The sequence below is a fragment of the Trachypithecus francoisi genome, unplaced genomic scaffold, assembly GCF_009764315.1.
Source record: "Trachypithecus francoisi isolate TF-2019V2 unplaced genomic scaffold, Tfra_2.0 Lachesis_group21, whole genome shotgun sequence".
Lineage (NCBI taxonomy): Eukaryota > Metazoa > Chordata > Mammalia > Primates > Cercopithecidae > Trachypithecus > Trachypithecus francoisi.
Genome location: NW_022681467.1, coordinates 18,745,987 through 18,773,650, shown reverse-complemented (window position 1 = coordinate 18,773,650; position 27,664 = coordinate 18,745,987). Strand labels below are relative to the sequence as shown.

Here is a 27,664-nt window from a genome sequence, read left to right as displayed (position 1 = left end):
CCAGGTAGATGTATGTGTTCACGTGTTATGAGATGAGGAAGACTATGATGTTGCAACCACCTTTAAGTAGTCGTACTCACCAAAATACTCCTAATAAAGCTGTGAAATATTGAGGTTAAGTAATTACTAGAGACTATGCACATGCAGAGTTCCTCAAAACTGTAGATATGGAGTCAACGTCAAATTTAACATACTCAATGATCCCACACTCTTCTCTTTCAAATTCACTTCTCTTCACCAAGGACCCTGACTTAAAGATCATAAAAGAAAAGAAAGTTGTAAACAAGAATGAGTCTTACCACTCAAAGCCATGGCCAACCGGAATTCTTCCGTTAGTATCTCAAGGACATCTTGAACACCTTTCTCCCCCTAACCGAGTGAAAAAAATACAGAACTATTGTGTAAATTAGTCTGACTTGTTTTATTCGTTTGTTTTACTGTCAAATTGTCTATTTTATATATTTCTTTCTTTGTCCAATTACCTGGAAAGCTAAGCCCCAAATGATTGGTCTCCCCACAAACACAGCCTTGGCGCCAAGAGCCAGAGCTTTCAGAACATCAGTGCCTTTCCGCACACCCCCATCCAGGAAGACTTCCACCTTCCCTTCCACGGCCTCCACAATTTCTGGCAGAACATCAATCTGGGGAAAGAAAAGTTCAATAATGTGACTCTGTTAACACTGAATTGTCATTCAACTCCACCTCCAAAAACCATGGACACATCCAGCTAGGGCTTAGAGTGAAAGAAGCCAAGTAGGTTTGGGGTCAATGGTAAAATTATTTCCTCCTGAAAGAAGAGAGGTACAAATGCTAGTAACTAAAACACCAGCTAAATTTGGAAATGAGTAGCTTATTTTTCTTTTAAAGTGCAGGTTTGCTTTTTTTCTGTTTCTTATATTCAAAGATTGTCATCAAAAAATTATAAACATAAAACACTTGATCTTCCATAACTTTTTTTGTTTTGTTTTTGAGACAGGGTCTTGCTCTGTCACCCAGGCTGGAGTGCAGTTTCATGATCTTGGCTCACTGCAGCCTCCATATTGAGAGTTCAAGTGAGTCTCCTGCCTCAGTCTCCCAAGTAGCTAGAATTACAGGTGCCCACCACCATGCCTGGCTAATTTTTGTATTTTTAGTAGAGATGGGGTTTCATCATGTTGGCCAGACTGATTTCAAACTCCTGACCTCAAGTGATCTGCCTGCCTCAGCCTCCCAAAGTGCTAGAATTATAAAATGTATAAAAGTATTTTATAGAAGTATAAAGTATAGAAGTATTTTATTGACATAAATTATTCTGAACATTACTCATTGCAAGTCAATTGTTAAAATTTATGCTCAGATAATAGTGCAAGCAGTGTGTAAAATGCAAACGCAACTAATAATAAAACAACTTAGTCTCTTATTTTCTCATCCAACATATTTTGCATCCAACTGTATATTAAAGAACACTCTGTGAAAACATTTTTCTTGCTTTTAAGGAATATGACCACTTGCACCATGAAGATCTTGGTCTTGATTGGCAATTGATGATGGACATAGGTTGGCATCAAAGTGCACTTGCCTGCACCTTAGCCTTGGCCACTTTGGCTGATAACATGTGAGCAGAGCTGGCAGAATGTCATTTCTGAGCATAGGCCTTAAGCAACCTCATGTATTCCAACTTACTTTTTTGCACCTTGTCATTTGCCATGAGAAGACCATCCACCAGGTATTATTTCCCCTTCATCTTTGGCCCTAGGATAAATATTCAGGAAACAGAGCCAGCACAGCCAAGCCCAGCTGGAGCTGACAATTGGATACCAGTCACCTAGCTAGTACCAAGCCTAGATCGGTAGACACTAGTCAACACAAACTTTCATGGAAATAAGTGATTGCTGATTTAAATCACTGAGTTTGGGATTGTTCATTTTATAGTGTCACATGGCAGTAATTAAATAATACAATTGGCTACTTTAATGTGAATCTGCATTTGAGAATGAAAACAATTTACAAGGTGAGCTAGAGGTCGAAATCTGTAGAAATCACCCACATTCATCCCAAAATGTAAAAATCTAAATTAAGTACAGTTCCTATTTAAAATGTATGCTGAGGAAGCTGCCATACACTCAAGTCCACCTTTTCCAGAAATAATTGCGCTGAAATCACTCAGAGGTTATCCCATTTCTACCCTAAAATTGTAGAGGCTAAACTTAGAGTTTTATATATGAGGCTGAAGACCAAATAGGGCTACAGATTGGAAGGAAGTGAAGGTAACTCTTGGCATGTGGCCCCTAAATGTTTGGCAGGTAATGTGATTTTCCTCTTTTCCTTTTGGCTTTTCTGCCTTGCCAAACATGCTTTGGATCTATTTACATATGTCCCTTTTCCTATACATAGTCCTCTTTTTGCATTCAGGCAAGTTACATCAACATATAAATGCTACAATTTCCAAGTGATGATGCAAGCTATAATTAAGCATATTTCCCCATTTGAAACCAGAACCAAAGAAAAATATTAGCTAGCTTGGGTTCAATACACATTTTCAAAGTCAGTCAAATCAAGTGTGTTTAGGTAATTTCCAATGCCTACCCTGGCCTAAAAGTAAACTAATAAAGATATTTAAAAATGCGAATCCTGGGTTAAAAAACAGAGCCCAGATTGGTGTTTCATGTGTCTGTGAACAGCAATGTTCCATCTATTGCTAGGCATTTCAATCCTCCCCTTTTTCTTTCAATAGCTGCAGTTTTTACTAGGTGTATATTACACAAAATAATTCTGATCAAACAGATTAGATAAATAAATACAGTAGACAGACTCACTATGTTATGGCCATGTTTATGTTTCCTTCTTTTCAGCTTTCTATACATCTGTGAGATCATTCATTTTAGCTTTTTCCTTAGTGCTTCTTCAGGCAAGTAATTGTGGGCTTAACTCCACTGGAGTTAATCTCCAGTAAAATATGGTAAGATCCCTGTATACTGTTACTCATTCATCCCTCTATTTGCTGTTTTGTCAAACACTTTATAAAGGACCTGGTATATTTAAGGCACTAATGTCAGGCAGAGTAGGGGATGCAGAAAGAAACCCACAGGGATCTGACTCGCAAAGAGAATAGTCTTTCTCATTTGTGTTCGAGTCACACTCTTCCAGAATGCTCCCTGCACAACTTGCTCCCCCAACCCCTCCCCCAAACACAACTTCTACTGGCAAGGAGCTCTCACCTTTCCATCTTCCTATTGCATCCATTGTTATACTCTTGATTTCTGACATTTTAGGTATGGAAACCTTTGTTCAAATCAAAATAGTTTAAAATAAACAAAAGCAGATGGAACCAGAGGTGCTTAGTTAAACGCAAAGGAGACAGAGTCCAAGTCACTGCCCATAACCTAAGCCCACTTACAAAATCACTGGTCCGTATACATTTTGCTGATTGTTTGCAACTGCAAAAGTGGCTGCAATGATTTCCTCTTCATCTTCATTTCCTCGCAACATTATGGGACAGAGGGAAAGGAAGGAGGGTTCTGTTCCCCCACACCTTAGATCTGAATTGAACTTGTGATTTGCTTTCACCAGTGGAATATGAGAGAAGTGACAGGATGTCCATTCTAAGCCTAGATCTCAGGAGGCCTTGCATGCTTACACTTACTCTCTAGGAGACCTGCCACTTCATGAGAATGCTGGAAGATGTGAGACAATGCAGAGCCATCCCTGCAGAGCTCATCCTATGCCAGCCTCCTAGTAGGCCTGGTAGCTGGCCACGGACACATGTGACTGAGTCCAGCCAAGACCAGAGAAACACTCAGCAGATCTCAACACAAATTGCCAAACCACAAAATTGTAGAATGTAATAATGATGATTGTGATTTATCCAGTAAGTTTCAGAGTGACTTGTTATGCAGCAAAAGCCAGCTGATACATTAAATGTTTCTCCAAGATGGAATTGCATGGACTGTTTATATAGAAGAAAATTTAAATCCCTTGTAGTACTTCACAGAACATCCCCAAGAACTTAACAACCCAGATGCTTATTCTATAAAAATGTTTTGTTGTTGATAATTTTCACTGTGAAAGAAAGTCATATTTCTAAGCTTGAAGTAGTTTGTGTACAGATAGCATCAAAATGAAACTGCAAAACTGAAAAAAAAATGCTCTTAGGAATCAAATATTCCAGAGAATCTCATTTGAGAAGATCTAATGCTATGTGTTTTAGAAATCAATTTGATTCCATCCTGTTATTCTCTAATTACTTCAAAGCCAATCTGGATCACATTATAACCACGAGGTGATAAGTGTATTTTTAATACGATCTTATTTTTTAGTTTTTCTGGGGTGTAGCAGAGGCCTGATAACTCTTCTCAGAAGCAACATATTAAGATGAACTGAAGTTAAATTACTGTTCTAGGACTCCTAGTGATAATAAGTATTTCTCCATATAAGCAAATTCTGTGATTTATATTAGCCTGGTGCAAAAGTAATTGCAGTTTTTGCCATTAAAAGTAACGGTGAAATGACTTTTGCATCAGCCTAACAGAAATGTAGAATTCATATTGTTGTCCACTTTCTTTTTGTAAGCAACACAATACTGTGAAGATGTTTGGGCTAAAAGTCTCAGTGACTTACTCACTTAGCTCTTATCCCCTAAGAAAGGTGAGACAAGACTCCATTTCAGTGCTCTTCCCATGACATCATGCTGCCTCCGTGGCTCTGACTTATGACATAACAAAATCTGCAGTACAGCAAGTTCTTCTGTGCAAATACTGAGACCTGGACACCACAGCCTCCCCCAAGCCTTTTGCTGCTCACCGCAAAACCCACACACTGAGAGAACTTTGTACTGTGCCATACACCGAATCCTTTCTCACATTTCTCTCATCATTATGAGCTTTAAATTTGCTCTAAAGTGTGAGACAAAACTCAAGCAAGTATCTCCTCTCATGTATATGACATGCAAAGAGGAGGGTTATGGTTTGTTTTGTTTTGTTTTTGAGATGGAGCCTTGCTCTTGCTGCCCAGGCTGGAGTATGATGGTGCAATCTTGGCTTACTGCAACCTCCGTCTCCCAGTTTCAAGTAATTCTCCTGCCTCAGCCTCCCTAGTAGCTGGGATTACAGGTGCCCGCCACCACACCTGGCTAATTTTTGTATTTTTAGTAGAAGCAGAGTTTCACCATGTTGGCCAGACTTGTCTCAAACTCCTGACCTCAGGTGATCTGCCCGCCTCGGCCACCCAAAGTGCTGGGATTACAGGCATGAGCCACCGCACCCAGCTCGTTATTGGTTTTTGTTTGTTTTGTTTTTAATTTTAATTTTTTATTTTATTTTCCATAAGTTTTTGGGGTACAGGTGGTATTTGGTTACATCAGTAAGTTCTTTAGTAGTGATTTTTGAGATTTTGGTGCACCCATCACCTGAGCAGTATACACTGCACCATATTTGTTGTCTTTTATCCCTTGCCCACTCCCTCACTCTTTCCCCCAAGTCCCCAATGTCCATTATATCATTCTTATGCCTTTGCGACCTCATAGCTTAGCTCCCACATATCAGTGAGAACATACGATGTTTTCCATTCCTGAGTTACTTCACTTTGAATAATAGTCTCCAATGTCATCCAGGTCACTGCAAATGCTGTTAATTCATTCCTTTTATGACTGAGTAGTATTCCATAATATATATGTACCATGGTTTCTTTGTCCAGTCATTGATTGATGGGCATTTGGGTTGGTTCCACGATTTGGAAATTGTGAATTGTGCTTCTATAAACAGGCCTGCGCAAGTATCTTTTTCGAATAATGACTTATTTTCCTCTGGGTAGATACCCAGTAGTGGGATTGCTGGATCAAATGGTAGTTCTACTTTTAGTTCTTTAAGGAATCTCTGCATGGTTTTCCATAGTGTCTGTACTAGTTTACATTCCCACCAGCATTGTAAATCTGCAATCTCTAATCATTGCATCCACACCAACACCTACTGTTTTTTGATTTTTTGATTATGGTCATTCTTGCAGGAGTAAGGTGGTATTGCATTGTGGTTTTGATTTGCATTTCCCTGATCATTAGTGATGTTGAGCATTTTTTCCTATGTTTGTTGGCCATTTGTATATCTTCTTTTGAGAATTGTCTATTCATGTTCTTAGCCCACTTTTTGATCAAATTGTTTGTTTTCTTCTTACTTATTTGTTCGAGTTCATTGTAGATTCTGTATATTAGTTTTTTATCAGATATATAGATTGTGAAGATTTTCTCCCATTCCATGGATTGTCTGTTTACTCTGCTGACTATTCATTTTGCTGTGCAATAAGCTCTTTAGTTTAATTAACTCCCAGCTACTTCTCTTTGTTTTTATTGCATTTGCTTTTGGGTTCTTGGTCATGAAATCCTTCCCTAAGCCAATGTCTAGAAGGGTTTTTCCAATGTTATCTTCCAGAATTTTTATAGTTCCAGGTCTTAGGTTCAGTTATTGTTTTTTAAAAAACAGTCTCAGGGAACACAACTCAAAAGTCCTTCTAGATGTATCCATATTCTCTCAGTGAGAAGGAAACAAGCAACACCATTTGGCTATTTTTCCCTTAAAATCTAGTTAGATTTTATTTCAGTAGATTTATATTTTATTTTTAGAAAACAGTTTGGCCCACCCACTAAGTCTGCATATCCATATACAAGCGAGTCATAAATCTGAGAAAAAGCCTTGTGCTGTGACCAACCTCTCCACCCTACAAGGAGGAGGTCTTCACTTTCCACCTCTGTTTACCTGCAGCCAACATCTAATATCACCGAAAATGGTGTGTCTCTGGGAGCAAAACTGAGTTGCAAAGAGCTGACAACTTCCAGTTTCATTACTTTTCATCTTTTGTGTGTTTGTTTTGTGTTTTTGAGACAGAGCCTCACTCTGTCGCCCAGTATTGAGTGCAGTGGCATGGATCTCGGCTCACTGAAACCTCCACCTCCCTGGTTCAAGCAATTCTCCTGCCTCAGCCTCTCAAGTAGCTGGGATTACAGGTGTACACCACCATGCCCAGCTGATTTTTGCATTTTTAGTAGAGACAGAGTTTCACACATTGGCCAGGCTGCTCTTGAAATCCTAGCCTTGAGTGATCCCCTTGCCTTGGGTTCCCAAAGTGCTGGGATTACAGGCGTGAGTGTATAATCCTACAATGTACAAAGACTTACTTGGTTCCTACCATTAGTGCTTTAGGAAAAACTCAGTGCAAAATGCACACCCAATATTCCCTGACATCATTTACTCCGCCATCACAGCCACACAATTGGTCTATGAATGTCACTAAATCAACCTGCTACTGTAATGAAACAACAGACCACTACTAGCTGGCTAAAGTATTTGTTCTACTCTTCTTCTGTGGATAAACTCAAATGGTCATCTCAATTCCAACTATCTATATAATAACTACCACTGAAGGATTCCGATAAAAGGGAAAATATTCATATAAGCATCCAGTTCTGAGAGAGGTGGTGGTCTGGAAAGTTGACCCACATTACTTAGTAAATATGGGTAGATAGATAGATAGATAGGAAATATATATCTATATATTTAGTAAATATATTTAGATATATAAAGTTTTGTTATATGATGCAGTTACTTTGCCTATGTAAATCAAATTATAAAACATTACAGCTTAAAGTTTTAAATTTTAAAAGATGAAGAAACCAAGGTAGGGAGCAGAAAGCAATTCCCTCTGTCCCTCTGCAGTTCAGGCCCTCCTTCTCTCTTTCCTTGGCTATGGTAATTATAAAGGCCACCTCATTGGCCTTTCTGCTTCTTGTCATGATAAAATCCACTTTGTAAGACTCATTGCTGCTAAGCCAAGGCTCTTCTAGTGCACACCCAATGACTCATAATAGTCAAGGATCTCCTTCCTTATCTATCCAGGCAGATGCATTTTCCAGAACTCTCCCACTCCCACTGAAACCGCCTTTGCAAAAATTACAACTGAGAAAATTATGTCAGTGAAAGAGATCTCACCTAACTGACGCCATCTTGATTCTAACTGCCAAGCTTTCCTTGTTCATTCCTGAGTGTAGACCAAACTAACTTTGGGAGAAACTTAGTTCATACTTTAATTTTGAAACAAAGATGATAACAGCCCTTTCCCAAAGCAAACTCCCTTCCTGCCTGGTGACTAGGTTGCCTTTGCAGGACTAACAAATTAGTCACAAGAATAGAAATTGTGGTTTAGGAGTCATGCAGCTGTAGGCTGCAAGATTCTGAACCTCCCCAAATTGCTCCTGGGGATAGCATCACCATTGTAAAACCGAAAATCAATGCCTGAGATATTTTGCAGACCCTGTACCTGGATCAGTTGGCACCACACAGACTGATAAACTGGCTCATCTGGTGGTGTGGCCTCCAACGAAGAACTGACTCAGAGCAAGAGGACAATTCGACTCTCTGTGATTTTATCTCCGACCTGACCAATCAGCACTCCCCCAGTTTCCGACTCCCTCCCCACCAAATTATCCTTAAAAACCCTGAACCCCAGGTTTTCAGAGGGACTGATTTTAGTAATAATAAAATTCCAGGCTCCCAGTACAGCTGGCTCTGTGTGAATTAAACTCTTCCTCTATTGCAATTCCCCTGTCTTGATAAATCGGCTCTGTCTATACGGTGGACAAGGAGAGCCGGTTGGGCGGTTACAGCATCAGACACTGCAAACAAGATGGATTATTTAGTATTCCCTGAGCACATCTCACTCTGCCATTTTACACTTAGGCTTATCACACTGCAAAGAGGGGGCCACATGGGGCCAGAGCAGAAGCAAAAAGTATCTGCAACATCATTGCCCCATCTACAAGAGGCTTGGCCAGATCCCCACAAGTGGACAGCACGTAAGGGAATCGCTTGATAGCACCCCACCAATGGCTCCTGGCCCCCATTCTGGATCACGGATCCATAAAATCCACCCCAGGAAATGTGTCCATCTCCATGGCTTTGCATCCATTTCTGGACTCCCAGTCCCTGATCTTAAAATCTGCTCTAAGAGTCTGTCAGTTTTCATGGTTTTAGGATCTTCAGGTTCTAATTGCTCTTCCACACAGTTCCATTCAGTCCCACACCTTTCAGGCCAGTTGGTTCACTTTTATACCTAGATTTTGGATTCTGATTTGCCTATTCCAGTGCATAAAAACCAAAGATGCATGTTGGAAGCTCCTGATAGCTTTAAAAAAATACTAGCGCCTATACACTCCCAAGCCCCAACCAGAGATTCTGATAAATAGACCTGGGGAGCAGATCAGGAGTCTTTAAAGTTCCCAGATGATTCCAATATGCAGCCAAGGTGGTTCACAACCCAGCCAGATTAGCCTACTTAGAGCTCACTTCCCCTTGCCTGGGCCTAAGCTTTTTTTCTCCTTTTCCCAACTCGCCACCGTTTCTCTGCAGCTTTTCAACCGCCACCCCACAGGAAATTCCAATATGTCCCTTCTCCTGAATTCTTGTCTCAGTTGTACCGATGATCTCAGATTCTACCACAGCCTTTGAATTCCCACAATTCTCTGCTAGTTCATGTCTTTGGACATTCATGGCATAATCCTTTCTTTCACACTCCAGTTTACATACTTATTGGTGTATTTGTGAATTACAGAATAATCCTTGCCCACAAATGTCTTATTATTTAATAGAGACTTTCATAGGTAACAAATAAATGCACTGGGCTAATTAAACATAAATATATTTGTTAATTTGGGTAGTTGTGTGCCACTAAACTTAAAATCCAAGATCTCACATATTTGCATGTATTTCACCTTGACTGATCACACAAACTACACACAAAGACGAGGCAGACATAGAGATAGTAACACAGTGATGGAAATGGGAACTCCAAAAGGAAATTGCAGTGTTTGCCAAAACTCACAGTGGCTGGCACCCCATCGAGTTGTCGAGCCCCATGATTCGACACCAAGATCCCATTCAAGCCATGTTTAACAGCCTCCCTGGCATCGTCACCTGGAGAGAGTAAAACAAGCATCTTAGGGAAACTGTAACTTAACATGCGGCTTGGGTTTAGAGGCCTCCACATTCCAGTCAAATGGAGGCTGACTCCCACCTGCATACCTGGGTCAATAATCTTAGCATAAAAGTATACCCTAGGGTTAGCACTAGAATAGTAGTGGTAGTTTTCTAGGCCAAGAACAACAAAATGTTACCACTGGCGGCAATTTAATTGTAAAATATATAAAAGTATCAATAGATAATACATTGACATAAAATGTATTTATCTTTATAAGGGTGTACTTTTGCTAAGTACTTTTAATAAATAAGATTATACCACTTTACCATTTAGCAAAATTATTCCTCAACAATTTGGATAGCAAAAAAGCACATAAAAATGGCAAGCACTGTTAATGTAACAGACAGTGGACAAACCTATTTCAAAAAACAATCTTTAATACAAAGTCGTAATAGCTTTAGTAACAATTTTAAGTAATATTGTTCTATAATTAAATATATGTTTGCTCATTGAAATGTATAAAAAATTGGCCAGGCACGGTGGCTCATGCCTGTAATCACAGCACTTTGGGAGGCCAAGGCGGGTGGATCACGAGGTCAGGAGTTCAAGACCAGCCTGACCAACATGGTGAAACCCTATCTCTACTAAAAATACAAAAAAAAAAAAAAAAAAATTAACCAGGCTTGGTGGCAGGTGCCTGTAGTCCCAGCTACTCAGGAGTCTGAGGCAGGAGAATCGTTTGAACCTGGGAGGCGGAAGTTGCAGTGAGCCAATATCACACCACTGCACTCCAGCCCGAAAGACAGATAAAGACTCCATCTCAAAAAAAAAAGAAAAGAAAAGAAAGAAAGAAAGAAAGATCTAAAAAATGTAATATTAAATCTCTAATCATATTTTAAAATATATTAATTTCTGAAAATTCAGTTTAAAATAGATTACTGTTCCCTTAAATCTATTTGCAACATTTAATATAGAACATATTTTATATTCTAACTATTATTATTCTAACTATTATTTTTAGCATGTCCTAGTAACAAACCATTTGCTAAAAGAATCATGAAAACAACACTGGTTCTCAGGTTTAACATTCAAAATGCAATACTAAGCAAAACCAATCGGTTCAAGAGTGTAGTAAAAATCAGGCCTTGGAAATTTAAGCAAATGGATATAGGTCATTGGTAATCTGTACAAATTCAGCAATGGAGATAATGGGCAGACTTGACTAAGAATTATTTTAAAAGATAAGATAATTATTTTTTAAATTATATGCTATCATTTTCCAAACTTTGTTTTATACAAGGCTATTTTTCAACTATTCTTACTTTTTTTGAATGATGATAGTGATATTTTTCTTCTAAAATTATAGGTATAGGAAACTGTTAAGCCTATATGTTATAGACTAAATATTTAAATCCTCTCAAAATTTTCATGTTGAAGCCCTTATTACCAATGTGATGGCATTTGGAGATGGGGTCTTTGGGAGGTGATTAGGATTAGATTAGATTTCTAATTGCCTTTCTTTTCTTTTTTCCATTTACTGTCAGACTTCAGAATATTATCAAGCTCTTCAAAATTTCAATTATTTGATCTGACCTATTAGGTCACTTATTCTCCCCCTGGAGATAATCCCTGGAGCCCTCTGCCTTGCTGATCCATTCTGTTGTGGTTACTCACAAGACATAATGTCTGCCTTCAGTTTTGAATTTGCTCTTATTCTCGCTGAGTTGAATATCTTGCAGTCTGAGTATGCCCTCATTTGGTTTATATTCTCATTTGTTTGTAGTAGATTCCTTTGTAACCTTCTTAAAAAGGACCCAAGGGAGGTAAACTTACAGACCACCTAAACAGCTTCTCTTGTGTGTGAATGACAATTGGATTGGGTATAATAATCTAGGTGGAAAAACGATTTTCCTCAGAACCTTAAAGACATCAGTCCATTGTCTTCTAGTACCCATTGCTGATGCAAGGACTGATGCCAGTCTGATTTGAATTATTTTATAAGTAAACAGTTTTATGTTTAGCTTATCTATACACATTATTTTTCTGAAATTTCATAACCAACGTGATAAGTTGTGATTTGTTTTCTCACTCTAATGACTTACAACAACAGCATTCAGAAATTGTTGGTCTTTAATAAATTCCTCTAGGCCTCTTTCTTTTACTTTTCTACCTGAAACTCCTATCAGTTGGATATTGTACATTTTTAAGTGGTCTTCATGTACATTCATGTAATAAGTTTTTCTTTCTATTTATCTTATTGTTCTCATTGTTGTTTTACCCTTTGGGAAATGTCATTGACTTTATTGCTCAGCCTTTCAGTCATTTCAGCAATCATGTTTTTAATCTTTGAGACCTCTTTTATATATTCAATTTTCCCTTTTTAAAAAAAAAATCAGAAGTCATTTTTCTAATCATTGGGAACTCTTCTTTATGTTCTAATTTTCTTTTCATGGCAGACTCTTCCTATTTATATTTTCAACTTTTTTGAGTCTCTCATTTGGATTTTTTAAAGTTCCTTTTCTTGTTTCATCTCTTTTTCCTGGAATAAGCTTTTCTATAGATTCATCTTGATTTTTTATGTTTTGGTGTTTCTGATATGCCTAGTGATGCTAAATTTTCCATTTATATTTAAGGAAGAAAGATTGAGGAACTGCCCTGTTTTGTAAATTAGTTTCATTCTTGCCAAGTCCTTGGCTGGAACTCTATGTAAGAAAACGCAGGGAATGTCAACTAAGAGGCAATTAGACTGTGAGCTCCTCAAGTGTCAGAATGAGGACAGCATCATGTCATATTGGATATGTCACCCACCCACATTTCATCCCAGTCATTCATTTCTTTAGAAAGGATCAGCTACTTTATTATTGAGAAGTCAGTGCCAAGTGTCCATTGTTGCATAAGAAGTAGACTGGGAGCAGGATTGCTGGCAGGCATGATCGCTTCCTATATTGATCTTTAGTCAGTCCCCTTGCATTTAGTCTTCACTACCCTCTCTGCCATCCTTGCAGACTATATACCTACAACCTCTCAAGCATTCTATTACATAATCAACCCCTACGTCCTCCAGGATTTCCTGAAAGCCTATTTCAAGGTACAGATTTCTGTATGTTTTCCTGCTATCAACATGCTTTCAAAAGTTTCCTAAACTTTCTCTGCTGTTTCTGTCCCTCATCTTCCTTTGCTTTGCTGTCATTAGTGTATACATATTTGCATTTCCGTTCTTTAATTTTAATGGGGTGTTGGCTTTAACGAGAGGATTCATATGTACTCAGTCCATCATTTGAAACTAGAAGCCCAATACATTTTCATCTCAAACATATTTCATAAATGATTCCCTAAAGATAGGGCCTCAATGAACTACCACAGAACTTTCTGTGATAATAAAAATGTTCTAGATCTGTGGACTTCCATCATACAGTACCACTAGTCATGTAGCCACTGACCAACTGAAATGTGGCAGTGTGACTAAGAAACTGGAATTTTGCCTTTATTTCATTTTAATTAACTTATATAGCCACATGTGGCTAGTGGCTGCCATATTGCACAGCTCATCTTCAATGTTTCCATGAGCTTACCTATCCTAATAGACATAGCATGGTATTTATTTTAAAAACCTAGGTGTAGTCATAAATAACCTTAGTAAACAGTGTAAAATTATATTCTGAATTGCTATGGTTTGCTCTGGTTATCTAGTTATGTACATGATACTAAACTTCAAGTCAAATGTAAAAAAAAAAACACTTAAAAAACATAGACAATGGTATGTTTTCAAACCTCATAATTGAGCATATGTATAGTTCTCCAGTTTATATTCCTATGTCTGCCACCATGTAGCTACAACCTGCATTATGAGAAGTCAAATATTACCAGTAAACAGATCCTGTACAGGAGGAAGAAGTGATTCACTGTTTAGACTAAGTCATCGGACCACCTGGACTTAAATCCCACATCTGCTGCTTGCTTGCTGTGTAAGTGGCAAGTTAGTTAACTTCTCTGTGCATTATGGTCCTAAGCCACAAAATGAGGATAGCGATCCACATATGATGAGCTTGTGGATTTAATGAGTTGAATGTGTGTTTAGAAAGTGCCCGACACATGTCGAACACTCAGATAAATATTAACTATTATTACTCTTTTCCTCTGATGGTGTAGGGAGTATAAACTAAGACGATGACTAGGTGAAGAAAGATTTATTTGCAGGATGCATTTAGCAACTCTGTTTGAGTTGTGTTTATAACAGTTTCATCCTAGTTGGGATTACAATGATAAAGTGCCTCCCATTTGAATTAAATGTTTCTTACGTAACAGTCTGTTATCTGCCATCATTTCAAGTGGTTTTTTATATTCTGCAGGTAGTATTGGGAATATATGGAGAAATGACAGAATGATTTGCTCAGAGGATAGGACTGTGAATTTCTAGAGAAGCAAAGACAATAAGGAAAATGTATAACCAGATATAAGGCCCTTTTATTAGCTGCTTATGCAGCCTTGTCCACAGTTTTACATTTTATTTTAACACAGACAGAGAAGCAATTTTGCCTTAATGAAAGGGCCAAAATATTCCCACTTAGCAAAATGTTCATGAATCTTGGATATTTTTATTAATTCTTAGAACTTAAGAGTGTGGCATTCCATATTTATGAATTTGCCATGAAGTACATTGATTGAGAAACACAGTCATCAATGGGCAGTGGCACTGTTTGCTATCTCACTAATATTTTATTTCCATATTTAATTTAAAATATAAAAGTGAAATGTAAGTACTCAAGATTTGAGCTCAGCCTTCGCACCGTTGGAGCTTTTGGTCTAGGAATCTGTTCTGACTTAGAGGAGAGTCGTAACTAAATCCCAGACACATGACAGCAACTTTAAACACAATGCAGGAACATTAAGTGAGTTTTTTTTAAAGTATCTTGAACAATGTATACAGGCATACCTTGTTTTATTGGACTTTGCTTTATAGCAATTTGCAGCTACTGAGTTTTCTAGAAATTGAAAATCACCACCTTGATCAGTTAGCAGCCATCAACATCTAGGAAAGATCCTCCACCAGCAAAAAGACGACAACCCACTGAAGGCTCAGATAATAATTAGCATTTTTTAGGAGTAAGGTATTTTTAATTAAGGTATATACAATGCTCTAGTGGCGTTGTGGCAACCCTGCATCAGGCAAGTGTACCAGCACTATTTTTCTAACAGCATGTGCTTGCTTTGTATCCCTGTGTCACAGTTTGGTCATTCTCACCCTATTTCACACTTTTTCATTATTGTTACATCTGTTGCAGTGATCTGTGATTAGTGATCTTTGGTGTTACTATTGTAATTGCTTGGGAGTACCATGAACCATCACCTTTAAAATGTGGAACTTAATAAATATGTGTGTTCTGACTGCTCCACTCACTGGCCATTCACTCATCTCTCTCCCTGTCTTCAGGCCTCCCTATTCCCTGAGAAGCAACAATATTGAAATCAGGCCAATTAATAACTCTACAATGGCTTCTAAGTGCTCAAGGAAGAGTCACATACCTCTCACTTTAAATTAAAAACCAGAAATTATTAAGCTTAGTGAGAAAGGAATGTGAAAGGCCAAGACAGGACAAAAGCTAGGCTCCTTGTGCCAAACAGCTAAGTTGTGAATGCAAAGCAAAAGTTCTTCAAGGAAATTAAAGCTACTACGCTAATGAACACAGGAATGATAAGAAAGCAAAGCAGCCTTATTGCTAATAGGGAGAAAGTTTGAGTGGTCTGGATAGATGATCAAACCAGCCACCACACTCCCTTAAACCAAAGCCTAATCCAGAGCAACACCTAACTCTCTTCAATTCTATAAAGACTGCGAGAGGTGAGGAACCTGCAGAAAAAAAGTTTGAAGCTAGCAGAAGTTGATTTCTGAGGTTTAAAGAAAGGAGCCATCTCCATAACATAAAAGTGCAAAATGAAGCAGCTGAATGCTGATGGAAAAGCTGCAGCAAGTTATTCAGGAGATCTAGCTAGGAAAATTGATGGAGGTGGCTACGTTGAACAATATATTTTCAATGTAGATGAAACAGGCTGTATGGCATCTTCTTCCAAACAAGCCTTCCTCATACTGGAAGAAGATGCCATCTAGGACTTTCATAGCTAGAGAGGAGAAGTCAATGCATGGCTTCAAAGTATAATCCAAAAATTTTACCAAATCTACTCTGCCCGTGCTCTATAAATAAAACAACAAAGTCTGGATGACAGCACATCTGTTTACAGCATGGTTTACTACATATGTTAAGCCCACTGTCGAGACCTGCTGCTCAGAAAAAAAAAAAAAGATTTCTTTCAAAATATCACTGCTCACTGACAATGCACCTAGTGACTCATGAGCTCTGGTGGAAAAACACAAAAAGATTAATGTTTTTATGCCTGTTAATACAACCTCCACTCCATAGCCCATGGATCAAGGAGTAATTTTGACTTTCAAGTCTTATTAGTTAAGAAATATATTTCATAAGATTATAGATACTATAGTTAATGATTCCTCTGATGAATCTGAGCAACATTAATTGAAAACTTTTTGGAAAGGATTCACCATCCTAGATGCCATTAAGAACATTTGTGATTTGTGGGAGGAGGTCAAAATATCAACATTAACAGGAATTTGGACAATGTTGATTCCAGCCCTCATGGATGACTTTGAGGAGTTCAAGAGTATGGTGAAGAAAGTCACTGCTGATGTGGCAGAAACAGTAACAGAACTGAATTAGATGTGGAGCCTGAAGCTGTGGCTAAATTGCTGCAATCATGTGATAAAACTTAAATGAATGAAGAGTTTCTTCTTATCAATGAGCAAAGAAAGTGGTTCTTGGGATGGAATCAACTCCCGGTGAAGATGCTGTGAACATTGCTGAAATAACAACAAAGGATTTAGAATATTACATAAACTTCACATATAAAGCAGCGGCAGTTTGAGAGGACTGACTCCAATGTTGAAAAAGTTGTACTGTGGGTAAAATGCTATCAAATAGCTTCTCATGATACAGATAAATCTTTCCTAAAAGGAAAAGTTAATCAATGCATCAAACTTCCTTGACTTATTTTAAGAAGTTACCACAGCCACCCTAAACCTTCAGCAACCCCCACCCTGTTCAGTCAGCAGCCATCAACACCGAGAAAAGACCCTCCACCAGCAAAAAGACTACAACTCGCTGAAGGCTCAGATGATGATTAGCATTTTTTAGGAGTAACTTATTTTTTAAGTAAGGTATATACATTGATTTTTAGGCATAACGCTATTGCACAAAATAGATTACAGTATGGCAAAAACATAACTTTCATATGCACTGGGAAGACAAAAAAATTTATGTGACTTGTTTTACCGTGGTGGTCCGGAACTGAATCCACAATGTCTCTGAGGTATGCCTGTATATGAAGAGCTGACTAGAGAAAAGTTTCTCAGAAACACAAAACCACAATGGAAGTGAGACAGCCTAATTCAAAAAAAATTAAAAGAAAAAGAAAAAAACTCTAAAAAGCACTATGCTTTTGCTCAAAAAAGCCATTTGTTTGCTAGTGTGAGTTCTGACAAAGACCAAATCCTGTCTCAAGTACATGTTATGAGCTTGCATTGACGTTCTCTAAGGTCAGTTTAACCACACACAGTAAGAGATTACATCTTCCATTCCAATTTGCATTCATTAAAATATAATTCTTAAAATGGTGGGACAGTCAGATGTTTGGTCTAGATCTTCACAGTTGTTCATGGCTTCATGTTCCTGCAAATATAATCTGTACTTTTCTGAAAAAGGAAAATGAAAGAGGATGAGTGACTCTTAGTCAACCCATGTGATTTCTGGATGAGGACCTGTGAAATGGAGAAAATTGGATTTCCCAGAACTGGCCCCGCCACCCCTCCCTTCCGATCCAAAATGAGCATATGTGTTACTTGGTGCAATTGTTGTCATAGAGATGATTCTTGTTTGTTAAATAGAAAACCAAATGGTTACAGAAAACTAGACAATGTAAACTGTACATGTATAAATAAGTTATTTCCCTTTAAATGTCAAATGTCCCATCTCTCCTTTTTTTTTTTTTGAGCTTTCTCTAATTAGATAGACTCATAGTTTTCATCAAGAAGTTCAGTAAATAAATATTTGGACTATCTACTATGTGTAAAATGTCACAAAAACATTTAGAAACAAGCAAGAAATCCATATGGATGAGAAGAAAAGAGAGGTGGTGGTGATGGTGGTAGTGGTGGTGATGGTGGTGATGGGAGTGGTGGTGGTGGTAGTGGTAATAGTGGTGGTGGAGGTGGTGGTGATTGTCTTGGTAATGGTGGTGTTGATGGTGGTTGTGGTTATAGTGCTGGTCGTGGTGGTGGTCATGGTGGTGATGGGAGTAGTGGTGGTGGTGGTGGTGATAGTGGTGGTGGTTGTTCCTGGTAATGGTGGTGTTGATGGTGGCTGTGGTCATGGTGATAATGGGATTGGTGGTGGTGGTAGTGGCGGTGGTTGTCCTGGTAATGGTGGTGTTGATGGTAGTTGTGGTTGTGGTAGTGGTGGTGATGGTGGCAGTGGTGGTGGTTGTTCCTGGTAATGGTGGTGTTGATGGAAGTTGTGGTTATGGTGGTGGTGGTGGTGGTCATGGTGGTAATGGGAGTGGTGATGGTGGTGACGGGAGTGGTGATGATGATAGCAGTGGTGGTGGTGTCAGTGGTGGTGGTTGTCCTGGTAATGGAGGTTGTGGTAGTGGTGGTGATGGTGGTGGTAGTGGCAGTGGTCCTAGCTAAAGTGATAACAGAATGAAGTTCTAGAAACCAAAATATTTTTCAAGATAACATGTGACAGTAAATCTAATTCAATTGATTTGCATCATATCTTAGGGGACAAAGTTGTAGAAAATGATATACACTGGAAATCCTAAATTGTAAAGGTGGTTAAAAAATAAAATGACCTCCTTCTTATCTTTGTTCCTTATTTGAAACAATTATGGAACAAGACTAAAATTTTATTCTTCCCTAGTGTTTTAAAGCCAGATCCCCTGGGCCTTCTCTGTGATTAACTGTCTTAATTTTCTAATTTAATTATACCTTCTCAGTCCCCTCCCTGCCATTACTCTAGGTCATCTCTACAATTATCTCTTTTCTGGACAACAACAGTTCCTAAATGTCTTCCCTGACCCAATTTTGCCACCTCCATCCATTAGGTCCATTGTGCAAAGCATGATTTCTGTAAAATGCTTATTTGATGAGGTTGCTTCTCTGATCAAGACACTTCAGTGGTTCTCAGCCACTTTAAAGCCTAAATTCTCTAAATGGTTTACATGTTTTATAAATTGTTATGCATAATTGCTTTATTCTGCCAGTACTTCAGTCTGAAATAGAGTCTATTGGCTTGATATCATGGCAAAATTCAAGCATCATCTTTCATTCTGAAAAGTGTTTTCCAACTCACTCTTATATTATTGTCCATATTCTTTTTTAAGCCACGCCCTTACATTGCACAGATTTCTATATAACATTTTATTGCACCCAAAATGCTTGCTTATATATCCGTCTCCTACAAGAATAGACTGTCTTTTTATCCAAGGATCTAAGATTATTTTATTTTATAAAAATATTTTAGCACACAGTAATTATGATATTTATGGAATGAATGAGTGAGTGAATAAGAGAATGGATGAATGGATACATAAATGAATGGCACAGAACCTTCAGGTTAATATTATTTAGTCCCCACAGTTGAATGCGGCCACAGTAAGTAGCACTAGTAATCATGGATGACAACACGGATGCAAGTAAAGGAAGTGAAACCATTGTTTAAAGGTGTCTGTAAACCAAACCAATACATACTCACTGAAGCATAATCCACAGAAATTTTGAACTAGTACAATGATCAGTAGGAAACAGTGAACAATTTTTTTAGAAGTACAGAATAATGTTTGAGATGATGGATATGCTAATTACCCTGATATGATTACTATACATTACAGGTATTGAAACGTCACTATATGCTCTGCGCATATGTACAACTATTATATATCGATTTTTAAAACTAATTTTTTTGAGCACAGAATAAGAACATCTGGATTTAAACATATCTCCACTACTTAAATGCTGCACTGGGCTTATTTCTTTCACTTTTATAAGCTCATTTCTTCAGACATAAAATTAAATAGTCAAAGTAGGTAGAACTTTATAAATAGGGATCACATAACTCAGACACGTTCAAGTAAAATCTATGAAAAAGTTTTGATTCAAAGTCATATAATAGACATACATTAACGGACAGACTCTCATCCCAAAGTCACTTACTCAAACATTTCAGTTAAAAAAAAAGAAAAAAGAAAAAAGTTTTTGGCAGTTATCTATATAACCACACTAAAAAAAAATGTTTTCAAACGCAAGAAAACATTTTTGTGGGTAAACACATTTACACTCCAAAATTATTATAGTCATTGGTACCTCCCTGTGGGATCTGAATATATGGGGATGCTGGAGGAAACAGTTAAGTTTCTTGTTACCCATGGCTTGATAATTGAGCATTTGACCATACTAGTCAGCCATTCTCTTCAGAGAGGTGATGTGGGTTTGACCACACTCAAAAATTAGTCCTAGCCATTTGTACTGGAGGGAGCACAAGGAAAAGAGGGAAAGCTCTTAAAACAAGTCTGTCTGTCATAATATCTCCTTGGGGTTTCTCTTTGGTCTGAGAGCAGCTGTTGTAGCTTTCAGGTAAAGCAATGAACTCGTGATGTTCTACCAAGATCTTGCCAGGCTTTATGCTTCAGTAACAGCTCTGAAATAAGGCAATGGCATCCCAATTCTTTGAAAAGGCTAACTTTCTACTTCATGAGAGTTTAGCTCTGCTTCAGAATATTACCTAAGAATGAAGAAATATTTACTCACTAACATGAAAAGAGAGAATTGAGAGTTGGAATGTCTCTCTCAATTTCCATGTTAATATTTCCTTGTTATTTTCCTTTAAGAATATGAAGACCATATCCACAAAGGATCATAAAATCAGTACGAATTCAAGTAGAGAAATAAACGAACCTCTCAAAATGCCCTTTGCAACAATTGGCAATGACGTCAGTCTTCTCAGCCATTTGATATCTTCCCAGCTGATAGATGGGTCTATCGCTTTAGCCACATATGCAGCAAGTCCACTGTTGTCTCCAAAATTTTCCTCAGGAGAAAATGATAAAGCACTGGTTTCAAAATTTTTCATCCTAAAATAAGAAATGCATAGAACAAGAAATTTGCCAAAGTTAGAAATATCTTTCCAATGATTCAATGAAAAATGTTACCCTTTACAAATCAATTCACTGTTCACTCCTCATTCATCTATAAGTCAATTGCATGCATATTTTCCATATTTTAATGTAGGACTCTAGACAATGTTATACGCTAGTGGTCTTAATCAGTGACGTAAATTTTATTTTACGTCTTAGGCTGTGTGTATACAAACAAATGTGTTTCAAGGGAAAAAAATGTGTTCATATTCAAATATCCCTTTTTAAGCCAGTTTATAGGTATAGACAATAGAATTGACACTATTTTTAGCCAGCAATGCAAATTAATCACAATTTTAAAAACATTTTTATGGTGCACTATAATTTACAAAGGGTTTCGTATGCCAAAATTATCACAATTTTTCCTTAAAAGACTCTTAGAGAGTAACATTGATACTCTATGATTCCCATAGAAAATAAAAACAGCAGTACAAAATGAATTGCCTCAAATTAAGACTAGTTAATAGCAGTATTTGAGTTCCAATCTGGGTCCCTTGACTTTATTCCTAATTATATTCTCTTTGCTCAGATCTCTGTTTCCTCCTGGCTATTGCACCTGACCTCATGAAACCTTCCAATGCCCTTGTAGAAAATTCTAGAAGAGGTTGTAACTGAGTAACAGGTGTTAGCATGACTGTCTGTTGCCCCTGTAGACTCCTTCTTGCCCTGCTATTGCAGTATTGATGGTGGTGGTGGGCATGGGAGAAGTGGGAAGTGTTTCCCAGCAGATAAGTTGTCACCTCTTGCCTTTCCCTCCCCCTTTTGGTTGTTCTCTCTGAACCTCTCGGTCTGCTGACTCAAAACAAGTTTGACAAGGACATGAACTTTCCAATTATCAATACCTTCATTTCTCTGACAGTGGTTTTTTTTTTTTTTTTTTTGGTCCTGGGCCTGAGTCACCACCCACACAGCAGACTGGAAGCATTAGGGATGTTGAAGTGTAAATACCCCAGCTCCCTCACCCCTAGGTAGACTAACTCTGAGATAAATTCTGCCTAAGCTCCCAGAATTTGCCAGCAGGGTTAAGCTTCAGTTGCCCAAAACTGTAGCTGTCTTGGTATTATGCCCTTTGTTCAATGCCTTCCCTCCTTTGCCTCACTTTCCTACTCCTCTAGCAGTATTCCCTTCACCTTCCCTATAAACCACTTGCACTGAAATCACAGGCTCACAGCCTGCATCTAGGAGAACCCAAACTGAGACAAAGTACCACTGAGTTGCTTCCTTCCCGTATGTCTATTTTTGTTGACCCAGCTTAGCCCAGTATTTCTCTAACTCACCTCTAAGATTCTGCAGCTGGCTTCCCCTGTGCCTGAGGTCTTTTCTCTTGACCTAACATCCTGGCTAGACTTTGGCAGTTCCCCACTCTAGGGGCAATGTCTTTTCAGCCTGCAGCTGTGACTGCTAGCTGGATGGATGACTTCAGGATGCACAATAGAATCATTCCTATGACTTATCTGCCCACAGCCCCAAATCCAGTTGTAAAATTCTTCTCCTGAAACATTGTTTTTGAATAATGACAGTGACCAGACTCACCTTGCTCTTCTGCATACTATTAATTCCCCTACCAGTCAATCTCCTTTTTTTTGGGTCAAAGTATAGTAGTATGTATATTGATCTCTGGCTTAGTCCTATCTCTTTCTTCCCCTCCACCAGCTCTGTCATTAAATGTAGAGAAGATCATGGAGCCACATAAAAATTTATATATCGGCCAGGCGCAGTGGCTCATGCCTGTAGTCCCAGCACTTTGGGAGGCCAAGGTGGGCAGATCACCTGAGGTCAGGAGTTCAAGACCAGCCTGGACAACATGGTGAAACCCAGTCTCTACTGAAATTTCAAAAAAATTAGCCAAGTGTAGTGGTGGGCACCTGTAATCCCAGCTACTTGGGAGACTGAGGCATGAGAATCGCTTGAACTCAGGAGGGGGAGGTTGCCACTGCACTCCAGTTTAGGCGACAAAGTGAGACTCCGTCACAAAAAATTTTTAAAAATTGTATATCATACTAGAAGAATCTAGGCACAATCATGACTTCCTTTAATAGAAAACTATGATTTTTTACACTTTAGTGTATTTTAGCTAACATAACTGGTTATGTAGCTTGGGTGGCATATATTATCATAAAGATATGAACATTCATATCCCATATAACTCAATTCAAGCTATTAACAAAGTTTTCTCAATAAGGATTGAATAGTTAGTCCTATAGTTTCATGGACTCAAATGGCCATTTAAGATCATAGAAAATTTCAGTGAGTCATATGGATGCCCATCTAGTTGTTGGCCTTTGGTGGGGATTTTAGCTGAAATGCCTGGACTTCCTTTTTATTTAAATCAAACCACTTAGGGTTGTACGTTATATTATAGTCCTTGGTCTTCTGTGGTCACCCTAATTTGAATAAAGCTAACTGCTGGTCAATAAACATATCCTTATCATGGAGACCTATTTCATTACTTACAAATGATTAAATGATAATAAATTCCAAACTTTTAAATAATATTGTTAATAAGAAAAAGTCCAGTCTGTCTATCCCATAGCAAGACCAGGGAAAGAAAAAGAAAAACATCTGTATGTGTATATAGTCTGCATGGCACCCCACCCCCATCCCAAACAAGCTCCAGTGTTTCAGCAGGGGTGGGGTGAAAGGGTGAAATGGATAGGAAAAAACAGAAACATGGATAAAATTATATAAATAACTGTTGTTATTCTTGGATGGTGAAATGCGGATCAACACTTGAATGAATGTTGCCTTACAGAAATTTCAGTGCACAATGAAGCCTTGTTGTTACTCTGAAACTTTGTTCAAAGTCAGAAGCCAAGAAAAAGTTTTTGGATATCTTGACAGAGACCCACGATGGAGTGTTTTACCAAGAGCTCCGAAAGAAACCTCCATGAATGCTATTTTTATTCGGATTATGACATACATATATATAAATGCTTAAAGTGGCTTCTGATAACCAAAGTATTCCATTTTGTAAGGAAAAAAGGGGCGAAATCAAAATAATAACACGATTACTTAGGGCTTAATTCTCCAAATCCTGATCTGTTTAATGACGCAAAGGTAAGAAACAAGATTTCTTCTTTGTAAGGTACTCATTATCTCTTGAGTGACACTCAAATATACTTTTTAATATAGAAGTTGTTTTAGCTGTTAGTAATTTAGCATCATAAAAATAGTAACAACTGCTAATGTAAGTTAAACATTATTAAATAACCAATAGTAACACTAATAATCATGAATATTGAGTAATACATAATATTATGTATTATAAGTATTGATAATGCAGCATTAAAGATAAAGCCACATAATTCTGTCTTGGGAAACGAAAAAATAAAACGACCAATAAAGGCTACAGTATCAACACAATATGAAAAGAAAGAGATTGAAAGAGGGGCTCATAAATACAGACACTGATACATGGGCCACCAGCCTTTAATTCTGTGGTTAGGAGAATACTTGTGTTGAGAACACAGCCCTGGTAATTGCTTCCTCAATGTGGCCGCTAGAAGATGGTTCAGGGGGCCGGGCGCGGTGGCTCAAGCCTGTAATCCCAGCACTTTGGGAGGCCGAGACGGGCGGATCACGAGGTCAGGAGATCGAGACCATCCTGGCTAACACTGTGAAACCCCGTCTCTACTAAAAAATACAAATAACTAGCCTAGCGAGGTGGCAGGCCCCTTTAGTCCCAGCTACTCGGAAGGCTGAGGCAGGAGAATGGCGTGAACCCGGGAGGCGGAGCTTGCAGTGAGCTGAGATCCGGCCCCTGCACTCCAGCCCCAGCGACAGAGTGAGACTCCGTCTCAAAAAAAAAAAAAAAAAAAAAAAAAGAAGACGGTTCAGGGAATGAATTTTGAGTTCAAATCCTGGTTCAGCCTCTTGCTAGTTATATTACATTGGGAAAATCTTGTATGCTCTAGTACATTTTGTTGGTTGAGTCAACAATTACTTATTGAGCATCTACTACGTGCCAGTGTTTTCAGTGTTTAAGATACATCAATAAATATCAAAACAGTTGAGAATCCCTGCCCATGGTAAACATCATCAATAAGTAAATTACAATAAGTAAATTACAAAGTGTATCAGAACATAAGCACTATACAAAGTCAAGAAAAATGTAAAGCAGATTAAGAGGGATGTGAGTTGTCAGAGACTCAAAATGAAACTTTAAGTATGTTTGGTAACCAGTATTGGCGAAATTGAGAAGCTACCTTGAGGAGGAAATTAGTAGAACTGTGTTGTGGTTATTTGTTACAACAGCAATAAGAATAACATGAAGGCATTATATTACAGTTCCAAATGTCAGAAGTCTAAAATGAGTCTCACTGGACCAAACTCAAGTTATCAACAGGGCTACATTTCTTCTGGAGAATCTAGGGGAAGCCCTATTCCCGTGTATTTTCCAGCTTCTAGATACCCCCTGCTTTCCCTGGCTCCTGACCACATCATTCCAACCTCTACATCCGTCATTTCATCTCTTTCTCTGACTCTGACACTCTTGCTTCCTTCCCTGTTATAAAGACCCTTTTAATGACATCAAGCCTACTGAGATAAAACAGGAAAAATCCTCCCACCTCAAGCCCCTTAAGTTAATCACATCTGCAAAGTCCATTTTGCCACGTAAAGTAACAGGTTCCAGGGATTCATTTTCCTGCCCTAGTTATCGATGTGAATGATTTCCTAACCAAAAATTTAAGAGGCTATTATGCCATTTAAGAGGCTATTGTGCCAAGTCCTCCACTGACCTCTCTCCCTGCCCCTGCCCCTGCCCCCACCCTGTTATTCTGCTCATATTTGCATCTCTACCATCAGTTTTTATTGTGGCTTCCCAATATAGAGACATGTATATCCATTCCTAACATCAAGACTCAATGGAAGCCAGGCTATTAGTCATGCGTGGATGCTGGGAATTACTGTTACAGGCAGAGGGAACAGCCAGGGCAAAGGCTCCGGGGTTCCAGCATGCCTGGCATATTGAAGGAACGCAGGGAAGCCAGAGTGGAAGAGTGGGTGAGGATGTGAGTGCTAGGCAGTGAGGCAGAGGTCATGGAGACCTATTCACATTGAGTCTACTTTAAGGCAGGCCACTTTCATCATGAGAGACCTGAGAAGACAGTGGCAGGCCAATCTATTTCAGTATGATATATTCTGGCTACTGTGATCAATAAATCACTTCTGGGCGCCCCGCGCAGTGGCTCACGCCTGTAATCCCAGCACTTTGGGAGGCCGAGGCAGGCGGATCACGAGGTCAGGAGATCGAGATCATCCTGGCTAACACGGTGAAACCCCGTCTCTACTAAAAATACCAAAAAATTAGCCAAGCGTGGTGGCAGGTGCCTATAGTCCCAGCTACTCGGGAGGCTGAGGCAGGAGAATGACATGAACCCGGGAGGCGGAGCTTGCAGTGAGCCGAGATTGCGCCACTGCACTCCAGCCTGGGCGACAGAGCGAGACTCCGTCTCAAAATAAATAAATAAATAAATAAATAAACAAACAAACAAACAAATAAATAAATCACTTCTGGGTTTAAGAAAACATGTTACTGGACAAATCGTAGAAAGGGTAAGTGTCATGATTTACCTTGATCTTAGTCAATGATCAGAAATTACTTTTCTTCTCTTTAAACTGCCTTGGCACTGCACTGAAGGGCCAAATCTTAAATCAGGGTAAATGAACGATCTCTGTGGGGATATGGAGAAAGAAAAAGTTCCTGCCCCAAAGCCTCAGGAATCAGTCTACTGAACTAGTTTCATTCCTTGCTTCTTCCAAGAGCATATGAGAAGTCTCCTTACTCCCTCTCAGTTTCAGGAACCCCCGTGCCATTAATAATGTATACACATGCATGTGTTTTGCATATGGACCAAGCAGAGATTACCAAACCTCTGAACTCTTGCTGGGCCCAGATGCCAGGAGTCGGGACCCTCCCCTACACCCGGGCAGAGGAAGTAACAAGGGCTGGAAGGAGCCATGCTTTACAGGCTCATTCTCCTCTGGATTTCCTGCCTCCCTTGCCTGCCAAACCTCACTTATGAAAAGCCAGGCTTCACCTTCTGTGAGTCAGGTCAGTTGCGGAAAGAAACCGATTTCATATCAGGCTATAACAGATGAGCTTTTTGGGTGTATGTGGCCTCAGGCGGAAGCCTGGACCTCCCATTAGCATGCTCTGCCTTTGAGAGCTGAATGTGGACCACTGAGGAACTGACCAGAAGGCACTGGCCTACTCCGAAGTCCACTAGGACAAACAACGCCAATGTGCACTCTGAGGGGCTGGGGGTACACCCAGCTGTGGGGTGTTTCCCGTGTTCCCTATAACCTGGATGTGTTGCTCATTATTTGATCATCTTCAGACCGGAGATGTGACAAGCTAGGAAGCCGCAGCCAGTTCCATGCACACCGACAGCTGAAAAGGGTCTTTGTTTCATGGCCCTTCACGTCATCTGGGAAGGAGCCCAGGAGCAAAAGAAAAGGGGGGAAA

At 38.9% G+C, this 27,664-nt stretch overlaps 1 protein-coding gene across 1 annotated transcript in view; it reads right to left on the bottom strand.

Moving 5' to 3' along the window:
- The window catches only part of HAO1 (hydroxyacid oxidase 1), a 60,820-nt gene that overhangs the window by 3,830 nt on the left and 29,326 nt on the right, over positions 1-27,664 (bottom strand). The window contains exons 4-7 of the mRNA XM_033185650.1: positions 20,957-21,132; positions 9,841-9,932; positions 483-641; positions 300-369 (exon numbers count right to left, since the gene is read on the bottom strand). Of these exons, the coding sequence (XP_033041541.1) occupies positions 300-369; positions 483-641; positions 9,841-9,932; positions 20,957-21,132 (497 nt within the window). The remainder of the gene's footprint in view (positions 1-299; positions 370-482; positions 642-9,840; positions 9,933-20,956; positions 21,133-27,664) is intronic.